The sequence below is a fragment of the Dermacentor variabilis genome, unplaced genomic scaffold (genome assembly GCF_050947875.1).
Source record: "Dermacentor variabilis isolate Ectoservices unplaced genomic scaffold, ASM5094787v1 scaffold_18, whole genome shotgun sequence".
Lineage (NCBI taxonomy): Eukaryota > Metazoa > Arthropoda > Arachnida > Ixodida > Ixodidae > Dermacentor > Dermacentor variabilis.
Genome location: NW_027460346.1, coordinates 6,121,019 through 6,142,140, shown reverse-complemented (window position 1 = coordinate 6,142,140; position 21,122 = coordinate 6,121,019). Strand labels below are relative to the sequence as shown.

The 21,122-nt window shown below is 47.2% G+C and overlaps 1 protein-coding gene and 1 long non-coding RNA gene across 2 annotated transcripts; one reads left to right on the top strand and one right to left on the bottom strand.

Moving 5' to 3' along the window:
* Positions 1-766: 766 nt before the first annotated feature.
* LOC142568315 (uncharacterized) lies at positions 767-6,314 on the top strand. The gene is made up of 3 exons (XR_012825416.1): positions 767-1,202; positions 1,445-1,621; positions 3,603-6,314. It is a non-coding gene; the product is annotated as an uncharacterized LOC142568315 (long non-coding RNA).
* Positions 1,918-8,255, bottom strand: LOC142568314 (uncharacterized). Its single transcript, XM_075678316.1, has 3 exons — positions 7,686-8,255; positions 6,376-6,540; positions 1,918-3,933 (listed from the first exon to the last, which is right to left on the bottom strand). Exons 2-3 carry the CDS (start codon positions 6,538-6,540, stop codon positions 3,664-3,666), a joined length of 435 nt encoding a protein of 144 aa, XP_075534431.1. The 5' UTR covers positions 7,686-8,255; the 3' UTR covers positions 1,918-3,663.
* Between the last annotated feature and the right edge of the window lie 12,867 nt (positions 8,256-21,122).

Sequence of the window (21,122 nt, the reverse complement as noted above, 5' to 3'; positions counted from 1 at the left end):
CTTACATTGATTCTCACAGTGCGTGGGATCTGCATACTTTTTCTTTTTTTCTAATAATAGCAAGAGCTTGGTGGCGCAACCCACCGGCCCGTTCCAAAGAGGACGCTCATAATATCCATCTATCCATCCATCCATCCAGCAACCGGGTGAAAACGAGTTTCTCCTGTCGCTTTTCCTCTCTGACTCGCGCCCGTAATGTATATTACACGCACTGAACCACCCCCCGACGCGATGTGCGCGACAGCAGCAGCAGCAGTGGGAAAGTCGAAGGAGGAGGCAAAGAAAGCTTGGCTTTAAAAAAATACGGGAGAAACTATTCACGATGATCATCTAACTCAATGCGAGTCATTTCTCCGCTGCACGTGGCGCGAACGACATCCTCCCGGGGAAGCGCTCGCTTGAGGACCGGCGGGCCAGGGGCGGTCGCGGACGCTACACGGCGCACGAAGTACGCCTATCGACAAAGTGCTTTCGAAATACGCGTCTGCGTCCCGCAAGCATAGTGGTCCTCCAATCAGTGTCGCTTGGTCTCCGCTGCCTGTTCGGTGGCCGTTCGCTAGGCGTGCCACTGTTCTTCGGCCGCGCGTCGCTTCCATTGTTGCCCGCGCACCAGGGCCGCACGTATCTTCGCCGGCCCATCATTGCGACCACAGCCTCGCCGCTTTGGTACGCATCGCATACCTCTGTAGTCTTAGCAGTCTTCGCACTCTCCTCCGCTTGATACGTCCGAGCGCTTATTTGCTGTACTTGCAAGTAGAGGCTTAAGGCCCAACCACACGCGGTGAATCGTGCGCGCCTGGCTGCGCGTCACGCGTCTGCGAGGCCGTACGCGCCTGTCCTACGCGTCTAGAGAGGGCAGACGCGCAGGAAACGCGCGCGTCAAGGAGGTCTTGATCTTGGGCGTCTGTTTGAGCGTACGCGACGGAAGTGGCAGCTTGTGCACCGACGTCACGTGGGCCGCATGTACACTTCCGGCGGTTCGGAAAGGTTGTTGAAGTTTCAGAATCGTGCGGAGACGCCGGGAGTCGCTGCTGGTTTCGTGTCGATGGAGCACAGAGGCTATGGAGGCGATCAACAACGAAGCGCTGATCGCCTGCGCTGAGGCTCGACCTGCGCTTTGGTAGCAGGCGAAACACAAGCGCCACTAGAACAAGCACTTGACGAGGTGGTCGTGGATCGTCATTCGCAACGCTGCCGAACAGGCGAGTGCTCGGAATTTTATACGGGCGTCACAGCGGAGCAGTTTCAACCGCGATCGAGCCCGATCGGGGTCGGATTTTGTGATCACGATCGCCTGTACCGCGCAATGTGCGTAGAACCGATCGTGATCGAGAAATTTGATCGCGCTCGATCGCCATCGAAAGCCTAGCTGTGTGGCACTGGTATAAGCTGACTCTCTCATCAGCCGACTCGCAGATGTCTAAAACGCGTTTCATCTGTGCAGATGACGTTATCCCAGCGCTGCAGAAGTGATGGAAGTCCGCGGGGAATAAATTTCGGCGCCTGGGAATACGTTTCAGAAAGAAAAGAGCCGCGCCGTGCCAGACGACGTTCAGGACGACGTCATCTGGCTGTTTTTCGACCAGATGATGTTTCTGCGCCACACAATGGAGAGTAGACCGTAAGTGATCTTGAAGTTTCCACCTTAGCCGGCGTGTTAAAAATGAAACACGGGATTTTAGTGCTTTCCCTTTACCACGTTAACCGGCGATGCCGTATGTTTGTGTTATAGCTGGCAATGCACCGCACTTATGGGAATCGACTCAATACTGTGCTTACACAAGCAAGTCGGCGCACAGTATGCATTATATTCAGCTTTGTCTAATTGGCGATAAAATATTTGTGCTGCATCGCCGCTCCGATTATCGCATATTTCGTTAAATGTGATCCGGTGAGGGGACATACAAGCAGTACAAGAATAGCTTTGTATATTTATTTAGGTACCCACAAAGCCAGTTTGGCTTTGCAGTGGGGAGCAGAGAAAGCAGAAATACAGGTACAAAATAACAAGTAAAATAGCACTTAAAAACCTAACAGTAAAGCATAAGACAGAAGTACAGAGAATATCACATACAAATGAGCAGGATGAATAAAAAGAAAAGGGCTTGCATGATGCACACACAAAAACAAAACACAAAACATGCAAGTAGTTTTTTTTTTATTCTGTGCACTGATCCTAGAAGGCAGCGTGCAAGTCAATGGCCAGTATTTAACTGAGTATTGAATGTTGCAATATTCATGTGTACCTTGGGCACTTCAATGCACAGTTTTAATTTTGCATTTTGTTGCTTGCCAGCAGTGTGCAAATCGGTGCTTCATCACAGACCCTCAAATATTACCTAGCTTGCTTAGGGATTCATTCAGTGTCATCATGCTGTAGGAATAAATGCGCCATAGTACTGACGACATTGTCAGCTGTGTAATTGATAATTCTTTTTGTGTCTGCTCAGCAGTGTCCTTACCTAATTATCAGCCTGCGGTTATTCTGCAGATCCCAGGTGGTGTGGTTACTCGTTTAAGCGAAGCTTTCACAATGTTTGTGGAGAACACTGTTCCTGCTTAGCAAAATTTTCAAGGAAGGACTAGATGATCCAGTTTAACACATTCGCAGTGTGCAAAAAATGATTATTGAAATTTTACATGCTAAAACCACGATCTAGTTGCATTATTTTAATTGGTATTTGCATTACGTCCAGTACTTGTCACTCGTGCAACACAGTAGCCAGTAGTCACCTGGGATGACAATGGTTCAACGACTACATTAATATCAATATGAGGCGAGCTATTTGGCAAGACAGTAGGAGTGGCGCTAGGAAAGTCCAGAGAAGAGGCAAAAAAAGCTTGGCTGTAAGAAACCTTCTGGAAGGGTTTGCTCGCTAAGGTCAGCTTTGCTGGGCCAAAACACCCTTTACAAGGCAGATGGCAAGAAGGCAAACATTATTAGATGTAACTTCCTAAATACAAACAACAAATGCCCTGATTACTACGTACACAGCTTCACACTGTGTTTAGACGTACATTCAGTTAAGAAAAACAGTTTAGAATGAGGTGAAGTTTACAAACAAGTGAAAGGAAAACAAAGTTACAAGCCAAGAACGTTTCCAGTAGAAAAACTAGAACAGGAGAGAGCCTTATACTAAAGCACGACCTAACAGTACTACTACTCTATGTTTAGAGAGTGCAAGCATAAGTCTTTCAACATGAAATTTATTAAGTGGTTTTACTGAGTAAATGTAGTGGAATGCTTCCTGCTAATTATTTCAAAACTGAAACATTCCAAATATCATGCACTGTTTTGAGTAGAAGTAATCACTAGGCTTTAGGCATGCAGATCTCGTAAGAACTGCTTAAATGCATCACAAGCAAAAACAGAAAAAGATACAAAAGCTACACTTATGCGCATGCAGAAACTGTTCATTCTGGTTGTATAGGCAAGCCACTTTTGTCCCTACAAAACTGATTCAGAGCTTCAGTGTACGCTAATAAAATCACACACTAAAACAAATGTGGACGGATTTGAGCCTTCATATATTTTTGCATCCAGACTGGCACATTATTTACACATTGACAGTATGTGCAACCCTTATTACGCTCACATGCAGGATGTCCGCCAACCTTCCACCAATGCCCCCATCGAGTGAGGAGGGAAGTGCTGCAGACATCTTAACAAAAAATGTGCCAGTTTTCCGATCTGGCAACACTTGGAAGTGCCATCACCGTCAAGTGAAGAGTCACAAGCGCCAGCATCGACTCTGTCTTCGGCGTCGCATGAGTCTGTGGAGTCTCAGGGCATTTTAGAATCTCTTGAATCACCGATGTTTCAAGAAGTTCTGGTTCCTGAGGATTCTGAGGCACACCACAGCAGTCCGCAGTCAGAAGCATCGCTGGCTTCAGCAGGCAGTCGTAGGCTGGATATGTTAGGAAGCATTGCTTCTGAAGCAAAGTCAAGGGGGAGGAAAAGGAAAAAGAAAGATTAGAGTCAGTTAATATTGGAGGAATTAGGCAATGTTTCAAGTGCAATCAAAAGATGCAAACCACAGGACGACCTCGAACTTTTGCCGTCTCTCTGCTCAAACACATTAGAGAGGTCAGTGAGGATACGCATTTCGACATGAAAATTACATTGATGCAAGTAGGAAAGTAATTCAAAGATTAATGTTTTTGAATGTATACTTTTTGTATAATAAAGCCAAGAGACAATGAAACAAAAGGAAATCATTGATGAATTTAATTACTTTATATCGAAATGGAAAAATAAGGAGGAAAATGAAAGTATATAAAAAGGTGGCTTCCCACTAATGGGAGACAAACCCACAAACTTTGAATTATGCTTGCATTGCTTTACCGGTAGAGCTGCAGCAATGGCTATCCCTCTGCAAACTTTCTTGGGCCTGAATGTGCATGTACTGGATCTCACCCTGGTAGTGTTAGCCAACGCTACTCATGCAAGAACACTCCAAGAGCCTAATCTAGTACACATAGACATTCTATGAAATTGATGGTGGAATAGCCTCCAGCTCAATTGGTTTTGGTTTTAGCTCCCACCAGTGGCAAGTTATATTTTGACCACTTTCATTTCCCTTCTCCTTGTGATGTTGACATTACAAATAAAATGAGTTATTTTCATTTATGCTTTATATATGTTTCCTTGTCTGTTGTTGTCATGTCAAAGCCCCTCAGCTCTTCTTTTTTGTTCATTTTACATTGTGTTGTATCCATATTTTTGTGCGGTATTCAAGAATTTCATAAAGTTGATATCTGTGGGCCTGGTTGGCTGGCCATTGCTGCTGTAGAGATGTGTGAACATGTTTTAGCAACACACCTACGATAAAGAAGCACTGACTTGCAACTAAAGGTTTGTTGTTGCAAGACAGATGTTTATCGCTTTCATCTGTGTTTACTCATTCAGCCTGTCTTGCAGCAATGAACCTTTTTGAGTTCACCACCTGTGCATGAAGAGTTTGTGCATGCATGTAGAGATGCCTGTACATGCCTGTAAATAAAAAAATGTAATGAACCTTCAACCAGACCCCACTGAAAATTTCGGTTATTTGCTGCACGTTGTAAAGCCTGTCGGGGCGTTCTAGCAGCGCAAGCATTTTTCATATTGTTTTATTATTATTAGAAGAGGTAGCAGAAAGGCAAAAGTCTTGCCACCACATAGCCAGGAGGCGAGGTTCACTGCCAACATAGACAACCTCTACCTCTCCCACAACTATCATCCACAAGCCACATTCCTTGCATTTTTTTTCTTTGTGTTCCGTGGCTCAGTTCCAGAGTTGGTTTTGCATGTTCTGCATTGGATGTTTGGCCAAAGTCTTTGTACGTAATCAGTGACATTGAAGGCAGTGTGTAAACGAGACATTTATACGTATGACCCTGCTTCACTGGCAGGAAGCAGGGCTACCTGACGGGAGCCGTGAACAGCATGTGAGCTTTAAAAAATTTCTTAAGCTGAAAAAAATGTAAGAAATTTCTGCGGCTGTCGTGCTGTTCTGCAGTTGTTTAATACTTTGCAGGCACGATCGCCACTATATGACTTACACACCACTGCAGAGTCTAGCCGCGTCAATCCCCACACAGTAAGTCAAGGCAACGTCTTTTATGTCTTACCGGGATGCCAAGTAGCTTGAATGCAAGTTGAAAAAAAAATTAGTACGCATGTTTTAATTGTTTGAATACTAATTATGATGACATGATTTTTCTTCACAATGATCTACATGGCTGTGGGGGGCCCTTTTCAGGTGACATACGATCAAAATTCATTTGTGTAGGTTAGCTACCACCTTTGTTTAATACTACATGTGCAAGCATACCTCAGTGCATGTTTTACAGGTTGCGGAAGGTCAAAAGCACTGAGGTAGCTTTTGTGCGATGACAGTCGATGGCAGTTTTTTTTAGAGTTAGCCGTAACTGTTACACTGGTGATGCAGTAAGTGGAAACTTTCAGTCTCTGTGCTCATGCGATCATTTTTTTCTTGTATTTCTTTTCACGCGCATTGTCAGTACCATCATTACTATTTCTCGTTTTGTATCAGCATTTCGTGTCCCATTTTTTTATTTGTTTATGAGTTAATAGTTAGTTGTGTATAATTCTGTATTCTGTGGAAAGAGAGAAATAAAGATGATTATTAATATATTATTATTATTATTATGTATTAGTATTTTTTATGCACGCTCATTGTCAGTCGTTTCCTTCTTTCTTTTGTTTTGCTTCAATGTTTTGTGGCTCCTTCCTGATTTGGCTTCCAAAAGGCGGCGGGCAGTAATATGTAAATAAAATAAAATAAATGATACATTAAATGACAAAGAAACGGTGTTCTGTATTCCTGCAATCGCACATTATTACTCTAGGGGCAACTGTCCTTTACCAACCTCAATGCTACAGCAAGTCGTTCTCCAGGCTCCAGGGGTTTCTCGAATGCGGTGCTGCCGTGTGAGGGCCTCTGCTAAAAAGCTCAATAGCATGTCCAAGAGCTGCGGAGCCTTGCGAAAGAACTTGTAGAAAAATCCGTGGTCATCCTGACGTATCCGTTGCATCTGTAAAAAATGGTGCATTATTGCCTGGTAGCAAGACCATGCCCTGCCCATATACACGCGCAGGTATCAGGAGCTGTACACTTTTCACAGACACACACGTATAGCCACTAGCCATCATTAATTTTACCCCCTGCTTTGTTTATGTGCTTGAATACAAACAGTGGTTCGGCAAAACAGGAGAGCCAGTCAACGGTATATTAAAATCGTGCGGCCACTGCCAAGAAACTTCCGAAATTAGTCGCACAGAATTTTAACCTGCCCCCCAGTTCACAATTTAATTACATTACACTTCATATTCTACAGTCACAATTCTGAGAGAAAGAAAATATAGGAAATCGTATCTCGTCCACAAGCTTCATATAAGACAACCAACACGTGTAAAAAGGTGTTCTTGAATCTATGTGCTATACTAATGGCACAAATATAACTAGCAGTCCTTAGCTTTTTGTAGGGGTGTGCTAATACCGAAAAGTAGAATTAGAATCGAATCAAATGAAGAAAAAATAATCTGGATATCAAATAAAATATCGAATAGCAGAAAATGTATTTCAAAACTTAATCCTTACAAATTTTGTGCAAGAAAAGAGGCTGCTACAGAAGCTCTGTGTGAACAGTATGGTCTACTGTTAATAATGAAGGGAGCCCCAAATTAGTATTACAGATTGTCTGTTGAATCAAGCACTTCTTTCCCTCTGACGCTGAACAGTTAATGACCGTATGTCGTACGGCATACACGGGTTAGACAGGCGGCGGTTGAAACGTCGTGAGGTGTTGTCACCACGTATCCAATATACTATCTGTATGCTTCCGGCGGCTAATCAGCCCGATCTTCGCCTATGCTTTCGCGCTTTCCGCACTACACCCTGCTCTTGTCGTTCCCCCTGTTCGCGTGCGTCACGTTATCGTTTCGATCGGTGCTGTCAACCTGGACGAACCTTGCACCGACGACGCGATGCTCTTCTGCGAATTGGGCGTTCGCGCTCTGCGAGTACGATCCCCGCATTACTACTTTAACCCTTTCGCTTATGCGCGCACTTAAAAACGCTGATAAGTAATTGCTGTCCTAACGAAGATAAGTCTCCATGTCCAAACACTGGCTCCTAGTTCTACCACTGTAGATCATCGAAAGGAAAGAAGTTACTCACAGCCGTAAAGTCCTTCTTCTTTACGCAGTTGAAAGACTGGCCGGACCCACCAACGTCGCTGCCGCAGAGGCCGCAGACGCTTTCTGCGCTCCCGCCGCCGTTGCAAGAGCAGCAGCAGCAAAAGCTTCTTTCTCATGTGGTACATTACGGGGAGAGAACGCTGATGCCGGCGAAGCAAGCGGCTAAGCAAGAGCTCGGCAGCAACGTCGTGCGTGGTCGCGCGCAGATGTCAGCTGCAGTTGTGAGCAAGCAGACGCTATCGCGCGTGATGTTGATAATTGATGTAGCTTTTCTTGCCATAAGGATGTATAGATACGAACAGCGTGCGTTTCTCAACTTAAAAACAATGTACTAGCTCTAACATTGATAAATTAAATAAACATGGCTAGCCATAAAGAAATTAAAGATAAACTTTTCTCAAAGCCAAAGACGACCGTTTCCGCCATCGCTGGGCAGCTGGTCTGTCAGCCCTGTGCTACGCGCAGCGAAGCGCGCCCGTGTGCGCGTATCGTGTGGCTGGACGCCCTTCCCTTCGTCACCCGCGTACGCGCACGCAGACGCGTACGCTTACGTGTACGCGTAGCGAGACGCGTATCCCGGGCTGCGTGTGGTTGGGCCTTTAGGCGCAACTTAGCGCTGCTAGCACCACCGAGTGTAGCAAGGAGAAGAGGCGCCAAGTCAGCAGCGGTGTGCCAGCGGGCGCGTAGAGCAAGGAAGGCGGGCGCAATGGGGTGTGCGCGCATCGGCGACAAACTTTGCGACCTTGGACGGTCTCGCGTTTGCATTTAAAAAAATATCAATATTGTAATGGTACATAAGTCTATAGAAATACAACCTGATGTCGCTTTTATTTTTCCTGTAGATTTGACAAGGTTGTTTTTTATCAACATATCCAGGATAAATCATACACAGTAGAATTCGACGGTCAGATCTGTGAGTGGTTTCATTAATTTTTTGAAGGTAATAAGAGACTGACTGCAACGCTTTGTAGACTATCTCGGGTAGAGATTTAGTATAGTTTCGGTATCCGATTCAATGGTTGCGTGAATTACGGCATGCAATTGTTGGGCGCCGCTGATCGTAATAATTTATTGGAGCCCCTTGCCTTTAGAATAAATATGCCAACGCTGTTCTGTGTTTTCATATAAGCTTCATCATCATCATCATCATCAGCCTAGTTACGCCCACTGCAGGGCAAAGGCCTCTCCCATACTTCTCCAACTACCCCGGTCATGTACTAATTGTGGCCATGTTGTCCCTGCAAACGTCTTAATGTCATCCGCCCACCTAACTTTCTGCCGCCCCCTGCTACGCATCCCTTCCCTTGGAATCCAGTCCGTAACCCTTAGTGACCATCGGTTATCTTCCCTCCTCATTACATGTCCGGCCCATGCCCATTTCTTTTTCTTGATTTCAACTAAGATGTCGTTTACCCGCGTTTGTTGCCTCACCCAATCTGCTCTTTTCTTATCCCTTAACGTCACACCCATCATTCTTCTTTCCATAGCTCGTTGCGTCGTCCTCAATTTCAGCAGAACCCTTTTCGTAAGTCTCCAGGTTTCTGCCCCATATGTGAGTAATGGTAACACACAGCTGTTATACACTTTCCTTTTGAGGGATAGTGGCAACCTGCTGTTCATGATTTGAGAATGCCTCCCAAACGCACCCCAGCCCATTCTTATTCTTCTGGTTATTTCAGTCTCATGATCCGGATCCGTGGTCACTACCTGCCCTAAGTAGATGTAGTCCCTTACCCCTTCCAGTGCTTCGCTACCTATCGTAAACTGCTGTTCTCTTCCGAGCCTGTTAAACATTACTTTAGTTTTCTGCAGATTAATTTTCAGACCCACCCTTCTGCTTTGCCTCTCCAGGTCAGTGAGCATGCATTGCAATTGGTCTCCTGAGTTACTAAGCAAGGCAATATCATCAGCGAATCGCAAGTTGCTAAGGTATTCTCCATCAACTTTTATCCCCAATTCTTCCCACTCCAGGCCTCTGAATACCTCCTGTAAACATGCTGTGAATAGCATTGGAGATATCGTATCTCCCTGTCTGACGCCTTTCTTTATAGGGATTTTGTTGCTTTCTTTGTGGAGGACTACGGTGGCTGTGGAGCCGCTATAGATATCTTCCAGTATCTTTACATATGGCTCATCTACACCCTGATTCCGTAATGCCTCCATGACTGCTGAGGTTTCGACTGAATCAAACGCTTTCTCGTAATCAATGAAAACTATATATAAGGGTTGGTTATATTCTGCACATTTCTCTATCACTTGATTGATAGTGTGAATATGGTCTATTGTTGAGTAGCCTTTACGGAATCCTGCCTGGTCCTTTGGTTGACAGAAGTCTAAGGTGTTCCTGATTCTATTTGCGATTACCTTAGTAAATACTTTGTAGGCAACGGACAGTAAGCTGATCGGTCTATAATTTTTCAAGTCTTTGGCGTCCCCTTTCTTATGGATTAGGATTATGTTAGCGTTCTTCCAAGATTCCGGTACGCTCGAGGTTATGAGGCATTGCGTATACAGGGTGGCCAGTTTCTCTAGAACAATCTGACCACCATCCTTCAACAAATCTGCTGTTACCTGATCCTCCCCGGCTGCCTTCCCCCTTTGCATAGCTCCTAAGGCTTTCTTTACTTCTTCTGGCGTTACCTGTGGGATTTCGAATTCCTCTAGGCTATTCTCTCTTCCACTATCGTCGTGGGTGCCACTGGTACTGTATAAATCTCTATAGAACTCCTCAGCCACTTGAACTATCTCATCCATATTAGTAACGATATTGCCGGCTTTGTCTCTTAACGCACACATCTGATTCTTGCCTATTCCTAGTTTCTTCTTCACTGTTTTTAGGCTTCCTCCGTTCCTGAGAGCCTGTTCAATTCTATCCATATTATAGTTCCTGATGTCCGCTGTCTTACGCTTGTTGATTAACTTAGAAAGTTCTGCCAGTATAGCTGTAGGGTTAGAGGCTTTCATACATTGGCGTTTCTTGATCAGATCTTTCGTCTCCTGCGATAGCTTGCTGGTTTCCTGTCTAACGGAGTTACCACCGACTTCTATTGCGCACTCCTTAATGGTTCCCATGAGATAGTCGTTCATTGCTTCAACACTAAGGTCCTCTTCCTGAGTTAAAGCCGAATACCTGTTCTGTAGCTTGATCCGGAATTCCTCTAGTTTCCCTCTTACCGCTAATTCATTGATTGGCTTCTTGTGTACCCGTTTCTTCCGTTCCCTCCTCAAGTCTAGGCTAATTCGAGTTCTTACCATCCTATGGTCACTGCAGCGTACCTTGCCGAGTACGTCTACATCTTGTATGATGCCAGGGTTCGCGCAGAGTATGAAGTCGATTTCATTTCTAGTCTCACCATTCGGGCTCCTCCACGTCCACTTTCGACTAAACCGCTTGCGGAAAAAGGTGTTCATTATCCGCATATTATTCTGTTCTGCAAACTCTACTAATAATTCTCCTCTGCTATTCCTAGAGCCTATGCCATATTCCCCCACCGACTTGTCTCCAGCCTGCTTCTTGCCTACCCTGGCATTGAAGTCGCCCATCAGTATAGTGTATTTTGTTTTGACTTTACCCATCGCCGATTCCACGTCTTCATAAAAGCTTTCGACTTCCTTGTCATCATGACTGCATGAAGGGGCATAGACTTGTACCACCTTCAATTTGTACCTCTTATTAAGTTTCACAACAAGACCTGCCACCCTCTCGTTAATGCTATAGAATTCCTGTATGTTACCAGCTATTTCCTTATTAATCAGGAATCCGACTCCTAGTTCTCGCCTCTCAGCTAAGCCCCGGTAACACAGTACATGCCCGCTTTTTAGCACTGTATATGCTTCTTTTGTCCTCCTAACCTCACTGAGCCCTATTATATCCCATTTACTACCCTCTAATTCCTCCAATAATACTGCTAGACTCGCCTCACTAGATAGCGTTCTAACGTTAAACGTTGCCAGGTTCAGATTCCAATGGCGGCCTGTCCGGAGCCAGGTATTCTTAGCACCCTCTGCAGCGTTACAGATCTGACCGCCGCCGTGGTCAGTTGCTTCGCGGCTGCTGGGGACTGAGGGCCGGGGTTTGATTGTTGTATTCATATAGGAGGTTGTGGCCAAGTACTGCACCAGGGTGGCCAATCCTGCTCTGGTGAGAGAGTGCGTTACCGGTTCTGGTCACCGGGATCAGGCCGCACTCCAGGCCTGTTTGTGCAATTTCTCAACACACGGTTTTTTTTTTTGTATTTCCCGGAGGAGAACTGCGCGGCACCGGGATTTGAATCACGGTCCCCTTGCACTGGAGACGGATACTCTACCGTCCCCGCAGGAGTTAAATTAAAATTTGAATTATGGTGTTTTGCGTGACAAAAACCACTTTCTGATTATGCACGCCGTAGTGGAGGACTCCGAAAATTTCGACCACCTGGGGTTCTTTAACGTGCACCTAATTCTAAGTACACGGGTGTTTTCGCATTTCGCCCCCATCGAAATGCGGCCGCCGTGGCCGGGGTCCGATCCCGCGACCTCGTGCTCAGCAGTCTAACACCATGACCACTGAGCAACCACGGCGGGTCCCGCAGGAGTTGTACGCCTCATTTAACCTACAGTGGCGCCCTATTTGATCAGTCAAGGTAGACCAATCTGAGCTCGGTTATACCGCATGGATGGCACTCGGCTAGAGAACCCGGTATTTATGACCTGCACATGTGTGGCCACACATAATTGAGGATATAGAATTTTTTTTTTAGGAGGGTTTCCGTAGTGTGATAAAAGGAAGGAAAATACCTTTAAAAAAAAAAAGGAACATAACATGTGATTTGAACTCGTGATCCTTCAATGTTGCCCGGAAAGGTAGCTCAGTCGGTTGGTTCGTCAAGCCAGCGGTTCCTTTCAAGCGCCATAGCTCCTGCTCGGAGCCTCATACTTATGTGGAAAGGGGCTGGTGTTTGAGTGGTTGGAAGGCATAATTTCTTGGAAAAATGGCCGCCAGAGGAGCAGCGTGAACTCGAGCGGCTTTAGAGACTAGGAAAACTGCCTTAAGGTATTTAGAATTGAGGGGTAGTTTCGTTAACAAACTATAACATGGCAATCAGCACTCGAATATAATTATAACCCTAATAATAATTGTAAATATTCATCTCATCTATAGTATCTAAAGCGCGCGTTGTTTCTTGCCTCTGCGTGTAGTAGTTAAGAGAGCCAGTTTAAGGGCGGAGAAGAGGGAAGGAAAAGAAAGCAAACTTGCAGCGCCGTGGTTTTAAGGCGCAACCGTGGTAGAGAAACGGAAAGGCGATATAAGCATGCGTGGCCATGATACGCACACGACAAACTGCCTTACAATATTTAGACTTGAGGGGAAGCTTCGTTAACAAACTATAACACGGCAATGAGCACTCGAATACGACGAGAGAAATAATTGAGACGTGGAAAATTCCCTTGAAATAAATCTGGTTTGCGAGACAAATGCTTGTATGTATTGAATCTCTTAAAAGATGAGGGGGGAAATATGCGCTCACCGAGAGGGCATCGTCCGCACGAGACCACCGCCAGGCTCCTTACGGGGATGTGGAGAGCTTCGCGGCCGGAACGAAGCCCCCCCTCTCCGCCGGCCAGGCGTGGAAAACGCGCTTTCCGATCGCTCAAGGTTGCGTAGGAATGGTATAGTTCTAGCGTCTAGGCAAAGTTTTAACAGGTGCGAGGACGGCACGCATAGCGTGGGAAGCTAGCCGCCGGAATAGCTATCTTCGAGAGCTATTCTATATTATATTATATTATACTTCGAGAGCTATGACTGATGCTTTTCTATATATATGTATTCATCTCATCTATGCGATCGCATGCGCGTGCTGTTTCTTTGTCTCTGCGTGTAGTAGTTAAGAGAGTCAGTTTAAGGGCGGAGAAGAGGGAAGGAAAGGAAAGCAAACTTGCAGCGCCGTGGTTTTAAAGCGCAACCGTGGTAGAGAAACGGAAAGGCGATATAAGCATGCGTGGCCATGATACGCACACGACAAACTGCCTTAAGGTATTTAGAATTGAGGGGTAGTTTCGTTAACAAACTATAACACGGCAATCAGCACTCGAATATAATTATAACCCTAATAATAATTGTAAATATTCATCTCATCTATAGTATCTAAAGCGCGCGTTGTTTCTTGCCTCTGCGTGTAGTAGTTAAGAGAGCCAGTTTAGACGGCCTCAAAGAACGGCCTCAAAGAAGAAGCTTAGACGGCCTCAAAGAACTCGGAATTAGAGCACTGCACGGGCCCGGGCCGGGTAAGCAAGTTTTGACGCGGGCCTGGGCCGGGCTCAGGCTTCAGTAGTGCCTGTAATAGGCCCGGTTATGGTATTGGTAACTTCGCAAGACTCTCGACTGTAAAAAATTGCTGGCCTTGCAGAATTTTGGGCCATTGGCGTCTGTCGGCCTACGGGAAAGCAGGATGGGCCTGCCACGGCACAGTAACGGTGCACTGAACCGATTAGCGCACGTTAACTGTTGTGCCGTAATTCCTGGCAGAATTCAAGATATTTAAATTCAGACTTTCGAGAGTTCTTAGATAAGTACTCAAATCTAATGCGGATGTAGCAAGACTCTGCAACGTTGCTGAAGGGGAAGCGAAAATTGAACCAAACTGTAAAAAATTAACCTCCCCCAACACCTTGCGCCATATGGTGCTGGGGTGCAGGAACAATCGAGAAGCACCACCGTCATCATCACCACCAGGCGATAACATGCAGAAAGAAATAGATTCAGAGGAAGAATTGGAAGACCAGTTGGAGGCTCTGCTGGTGACGCAAGACCCTGAAAGCCAGCTGCGGTTGGTGAACAGGGCTCAGGCGGCGGCAGCGAGCCATGGCTACCTGGACTGAGGAGGCCACCCACCTTTGGGCTCAAGAAGCCTGGTCTAACAATAAAGTTTATTTCTCTCTCTCCCAATGCATTCTTAAACGAATTTTTGACACGTTAAATGGCGCGGCTCTCGTGTGCACTGCTTTTATCCTTTCTTTGGGGCACTACGGGGATCATCTTAACTAGATGTGGAAAAAAGCTGCTGCGTTGTCTATGCAACGCATAATATGCACTGTGCTTAACACCCCATATGTTAAAAGCAGACTGAGCTGAATTTGCGCATATTACGAAACACAGATAATTGAGTCGCCAAGTGAAAAATTGATGGCATTAAAATAAAGCGGAATGATGAAATAAGTATTCCTTGTTCCATGTGCCAATATGACCGCACATCGCGTTACCCTTGCGTGTCACTAACTGTTTATACTAATGGCGATAGAAAAGCTTCTATAGAGGCAGTGCAGTGTGGAATTTTTAAAGCCACAAGAAGACCGCATTTAAATTAACATTCCTGTCAATTTTATTCACTTGAATTCTAGCATTGTACAATGTAATGGTTCTCCGATATTCAAGAGTGACACGGCTAGCGCTGTGTACAAGAGTAGGCTCCTATGCCTTCACAGCACAACTTTTGGGGAAATGTGGTACGGGCGTTCACATCACACAGTAACGTATGAACATAATGAACAAAGGACGCATTTGAGAGCGCGACGGCCGTTCCTGAGTTGAGCGTCGGCGTCCCTCGTAACCGAGCGAACGAGCGCAGCGAAGGGTGAAAGAGCGAACGCGGCGAGAGCAAAACACGGCGAGCGCGAGGAGGAAAGCGGAGGAAGAGGGTGCATCAGCAGCATTAGGAAGAAATCGTAGGCGGAGAGCATGGCGAAAGGGTGAAGAGGAAAGCGGAGCGCCGCACGAGACATGTTCAACGGCGGCGGCCAGGCATGCGGCGAGCAAACAAAGCGCTGGCGTGGCCTTCGGACCAACTGCGCCGCCGCCGCTAGAGAATACGCTTCGCGCGCCATGCGTTCCCCTGTTCACACTTCCTTTCTGAACAATGAGCGACGCAACCGGTGGAAATCATGGAGGAAGGAAAGCTAAGTAGGGGCCCTGACGTCACTCTTTGTGAAGCTGGCTCTGGCATCATATCGGGCCTAGTTCTCCTCTCTTGTTTACATTTCTCGCGAAAACATGCCGCGCTGCGCGCAACCGGGCTGCTCGTACGCGCGCTACGCAGCAATACTAAAGAAAACGATGTAATCACAATGTTCATTGCATTACCGTTGCCAAAGTCATGGTGAAAGAAATTCATAATAAACTTCGCAAATTGGACTGTGAGGTCGAATCCGCTGCTTTTACCGGCTTTTATGAAAATAAACATGCCTTATGAGGCCAGCCAACTGAACTGTTCTCATCAACCGCAGGTACCGGCCGCTGCCCAGTTCTTGCGTGTTTTTAAAAAGGTCACCGTTATCGCTGCCTTCTACTTGCTTTTCTCTGCTTGGGCTTCCTGGGGCTCTCAGACGGACTTGCGAGCAAGACGTCTGGCGATACGAAAAAAAAATGTACGCATCCTCGCTGCACTACAAGAATGCACTGGAGACAGTTACGACACACCCAACCCATTTGCGATCCATTTGGAGTTTATGAGCACGAACACGTATTTTCGCTGTGGCTTGAGGAATCGTCGTGCTTTATTGAACAAACTTCTGGTGGCCGCGCATCACTACGACAGCGCGCCGGCGAGGAGGCAGAATGCCATTTCTGACTCCGCGTTTAGATTCATTGACTGCGGCCTGAAGTGCTTTCTTCTCACGGTAAGTGAAGCTTCACTGAACCAAAGTTTTGCGACAGCCAGCGCACGGTGCAGAACAGTACGCGCGTAGAACCGGCATACGTGCGACCATGGAACAGCCGTTTGATGTGTTCGCGGGCGTACGTTCTGTGGAGCCTTGCTCACTCTTGCAGCGCATCCGCTAGCCTTCACTTCCCTGCGCTTCTTACACACACAGATAAGATACGCCTGCGGTAGGGAGGACTCATTCCTTAATAAGTCAAAGCAGTCGCTTCTTTCCCATCTTCCAGGATGAAGCGCCGGCTGGCCGCCGCATGGTGCCGAGGGCAGCAAAATGCTCATATTCTGCGTAAAGCTCTGTCAGCACGTGTATTGTATGCGGTACACCTGTGCAGGTGTGCATGAACCTCGAACGCGCTCTGCTTAAAAGACTTCGTGCTGTCGCGAGTACTGCGAGAAACAAGCAACAGTTAAGCAACATATGTTTTAATTTGCACAAAAGCAAGTAGAAGTTTTAGAACACGAATGTTCTAAAACGAGGACTATGCATTCTTGCATAACGTACGTTCTATATGCCGCAAATACACCATGCACTGACAAAAGCAGGAATCACTGACCTGCAAGGCGTTCGTTGTACAAATTCTGAAACGCATCGGATTCGGCTTGCGATGGATGGCACGTTAGCATGATTCCGCTGAAGTGGGAAAAACTTCCCGCGGATATTCCTTCGTCCGTTGCCATTGCCGTGGCGCGGTATATTGAGTACAGCGTTGCATGCGCGTTCATTTCACAAGATTTAGTTCCTCCTGTTCACGAGACGTTCATTTGAGGGATCGCCAGCGGTTCGTAAGAGTGGCCCGAGAGAGAAAATTTGGGGGCTTTTGCTCCTTGAATGTATGACTCTGCCTATAGCACTATACGGAGGAGGTTTGTTAGCGCGAGGCGTTTGGCCCTAGGCGTGCCGGCATTGCGTAGTGGGGTCGAGTTTGTTTACGCTCGGACGCTGGCTGCCGGCGCTGTAAAAAAAATTGGAGGACGCTTAAGCTTCGCCTTCAAGAGTGGAACGCGACAGCGTTCCCGTCGACCCGCCAAGGGGTGTAAGACAATGGGCTACGGCGCAGCGACTACGCGCCCCGCATCGGACGCGGTGAGCGTCGAGCAACGCAGCGTTCGGCGCGACAACGAAATGTGCGCCTGAGCAAGCGACGCACGCCTGAGCCTTAGAAACAGCTCGTTTCTAAGGCAACACCGCGTTCACTAGAGGCGCTTTTGTACCGCTTTGAAGCATCGAACTAGTGGCTCAGTGGTAACGTCTCCGTCTCACACTCCGGAGACCCTGGTTCGATTCCCACCCAGCCCATCTTGGAAGTTGCTTTTTATTTATGAAGTGCCTGCCGTGATTTATCGCTCACGGCCAACGCCGCGGACGCCGACGCCGACACCGACACCGACGCCGACGACACCGGCTTTTCTGCGACACGAGCTCCTTAACGCTATCGCGTTAATAGGTGAAGCAGCGGGCACTGACGCCCGATTTGGCGACCGCTATGTCGGACAGACAGTCTCGCACCTGCGGCGCTCGTGCCAAGTCAGTCGTAGCGGATCATAGCTTTCTCGCGCCTTACGGCGATGTACCTTGTAAATAACATCACAGATGTTTCTGTGGGAGCACGGTAGCGACCGTAGTACAGTTCGGGCTGCATATCTTGAAAAAAGTCGCGGGGCGCGGTAGTGCTGAATTTAGCGTCACAAGTTGGCGGCTGGACATTATATTTATTCAATCGTGGTAGTAAATTAATGATGAAGTTAACGATTAAGCTTCTATAGCGTTCCGCATCGTCAACGCATCACCAACTGTAATGCTGTGGCGCCATCTGCTAACTAGAAATCAAACCACTTTTAAGGCTCGGTGCCGTGCCTGTAGTCCTAGTAGCATGGAAACAAACAGTCGATCACAATAATTACGACAAAACATACCTAATGATTTTACCTTAGCTTGAGATGAGGCAGCGACGACGGATTTTTGCCGTTCGTTTCTTGCTGATAGGGCGGAAAGCGCGAAATCGGATCGAAGCGGATTGTCGGCGCTGTATGGGCGCTGCCATGTTACCACGATTAGGGTGGCTATTACGGTTACCGACGGTAACTGCCGCAATAATTCTCGGCATACGACGTGCATGCACAAAGGTCTTAACATGTCACGTATTGCTGTACCGTATCATGTAGCGATCAAAAAAAAAAGAAAACCCCGCCTAAGCACTCCGTACAAATGGTTAACCAGCGAAGCTGAAACGTTCGGCCCCAGTGTTTATCACTGGGTTAATCCCGACGGTTCATTAAGCGATGGCTTGGTAAGTTGCCGATCCTCGGTACGCAGTTGCTGCTTGCGCTCGGCTGCACGAGCTTGTTCTTGTGCCCGGGCTGCAGCATCGGCACGGCTTAGACGAGCTCATTCCCGGTTCTGCTCTCGGTGTTGCTGAGCGAAAGCTGCCTGCTCCTCAGGAGTGCGTATGACGCGTGGCCTACCCATTTCGGAGCCGGAGAGAAATTGCTGCGCGCGCGCTTGGCTGCGACGGAGAGCAACGACGTCATTACTGGCTCAGCCAATCGCGCGCCTCCTTTCTCTTTTTTTTCGCGCATGCGTATAGGGTTTCGCCGGTGGAGTTTTCGGCGTACAGGTGACAGACGGACGGACGAATCAGCTAGCAATATACAGCTTCACTGTAAAAAATGTCTAGTGTGGCCAATATTCAGCCAGGGTTCGAAAACAGGGGGAAGGCGGGAGATGGAAATTCAAGACGATGAGCAAAACGAGAACAAGGTGAAAGCGGGAGCGAACGTTTCGACAAGTGGACTTGTCTTTTTGAAGGCGACATATGCTTTCTTCGCCACAGTATATATAGGTAGGGTTCTTCTAAAGGGGTGAGGGAGTAAGGCGGGTGGGTGCGGCGAAGTTGTGTTAACGGCGAGGGCGTAGAATTGAGAGTAAAGAAGTGCTGTGCACAAGGCCGGTGACACGACCATCTGTCAGACACGTGTCAACGGCCGTGTGTCAGCCAGCGTGTCAATGGGATGCACCCCTCTATAACCTGTTCCGCTGGTGGTCGTGGGCTAATGCGTCTCTGACAGATAATAGAAGGAGCTGCAGAAACCGGTGCTCGTGAAATATATATATATATATATATAAACGAGAAGAAAGGGGGTTAACCGAGGGGCCCGATTTTTATTAGTCATATCACAAGAAGCCAACAAACACTGACACCAAGGACAACATGGGGGAAATTACTTGTGCTTAAATAAATGGAATAATGAAACGATAAATTAATGGAAATTAAAGTGGATGAAAAAACAACTTGCCGCAGGTGGGAACCGAACCCACAACGTTCGCATTTCGCGTGCGATGCTCTACCAATTGAGCTACCGCGGCGCTGTTTCCCCATCCACTTTCTTGGGTATTTATGTGTCCTAGTAGCCTTCAGGTAGCATATGTGGGTTTATTGACCAGTTGCCTTCACCCTAAAGGATCACGTTCTAATCACGTTCTAATATTAAGCCGTCGCGTCTGATTACAAGAACGACAAGTGTGCTCGCCGCTGTCAACATACTGGGTATTACCTGTTTTGCTGAGCACAGGTTCAACGAATGTGATTGTTCTCTGTCACGAAAACGCAACAATATGAATTTCGAATTATTGCATTACTAGAAAGAGGCTGAAAATGCGTTAGTGACAGTTACTCTTGTAAGAGACAGACTTGATTGTCAATCACCAGGCACGTACCAAGGGGGGGGGGGGCAGGGGAGCCTGGTCAACGCCACCTAGATAGCACAAGGCCTGCTTACTTCGATCCATGACGTCACGCTACCTGGCCCAAAATTTCCATTGACAAGGCTGGCGTGATGAAAGCGGCGACGTCAATATCACTGTTGCTTACTCGGGAGCATCCCCATTAGATTCTAGGGCAGTCGGGCCAGGTAACATGACGTCATGGATTGGAGTGAAAAGGCCTTGTGCTATCTAGGTGGTGTTGGCCTGGGCCCCCCAAATTTAAGCGGCATACACCCCCCCCCCCCTTACCCGCCCACGCCATTACTCCTCACATACTGTAGAACTGTAGAGAGGAGACGAGAAGAAGGAGAGGGAGAAGAGGCAGTTTCCATACAAGAGATGGGGGAGGTGACGTGAGAAGGCAAAGAAACCCCCTCTATACGACAGCAGTTGCGGGGAAACAGGTTCTTAAAAGCTTAAGTTCAAGGTACAGTGCAGTACGTTTCTGAAAAATAAACGCCATGCAAATATGCCAAGCGGGCAACTTACGCAGGGCGTGCAGAAGCAGAGCCGGATTAATTAAAGCGCACCGCAGGGTCCAGGAGACACTACGGAAGCGGTGGACCGTCAAATCAACACTTCTGTGCCCACCGCGCTCGCTTTGCGGCTATGACATTGCTGTAGGTCGTGGACTTGATCGCAATCGCGGCAGCCGCATTTCGACAGGGGCGAAATAGAAAATGCACGTGCACTTAGAGTTGGGACACGTTAAAGAACATATCGGTGTCAAAATTAATCCAGAGTCCGCCACTAAGGCGTGCCTCATAATCCGAGTGTGGTTTAGGCACGTACAGCCCTATAATCCAATTCAAGTGTAATACTGCCACAATGCAATGTGCCATATGAGGCGACAACGTTCAACCCTCTCAGAGGTTATAAAATATGGCGCACAACAACGCCTCAAGCAAACACCACTCCCTGTGTTTTCTGTGTACTACGCAGACAAACAGCAGTGGTGCAC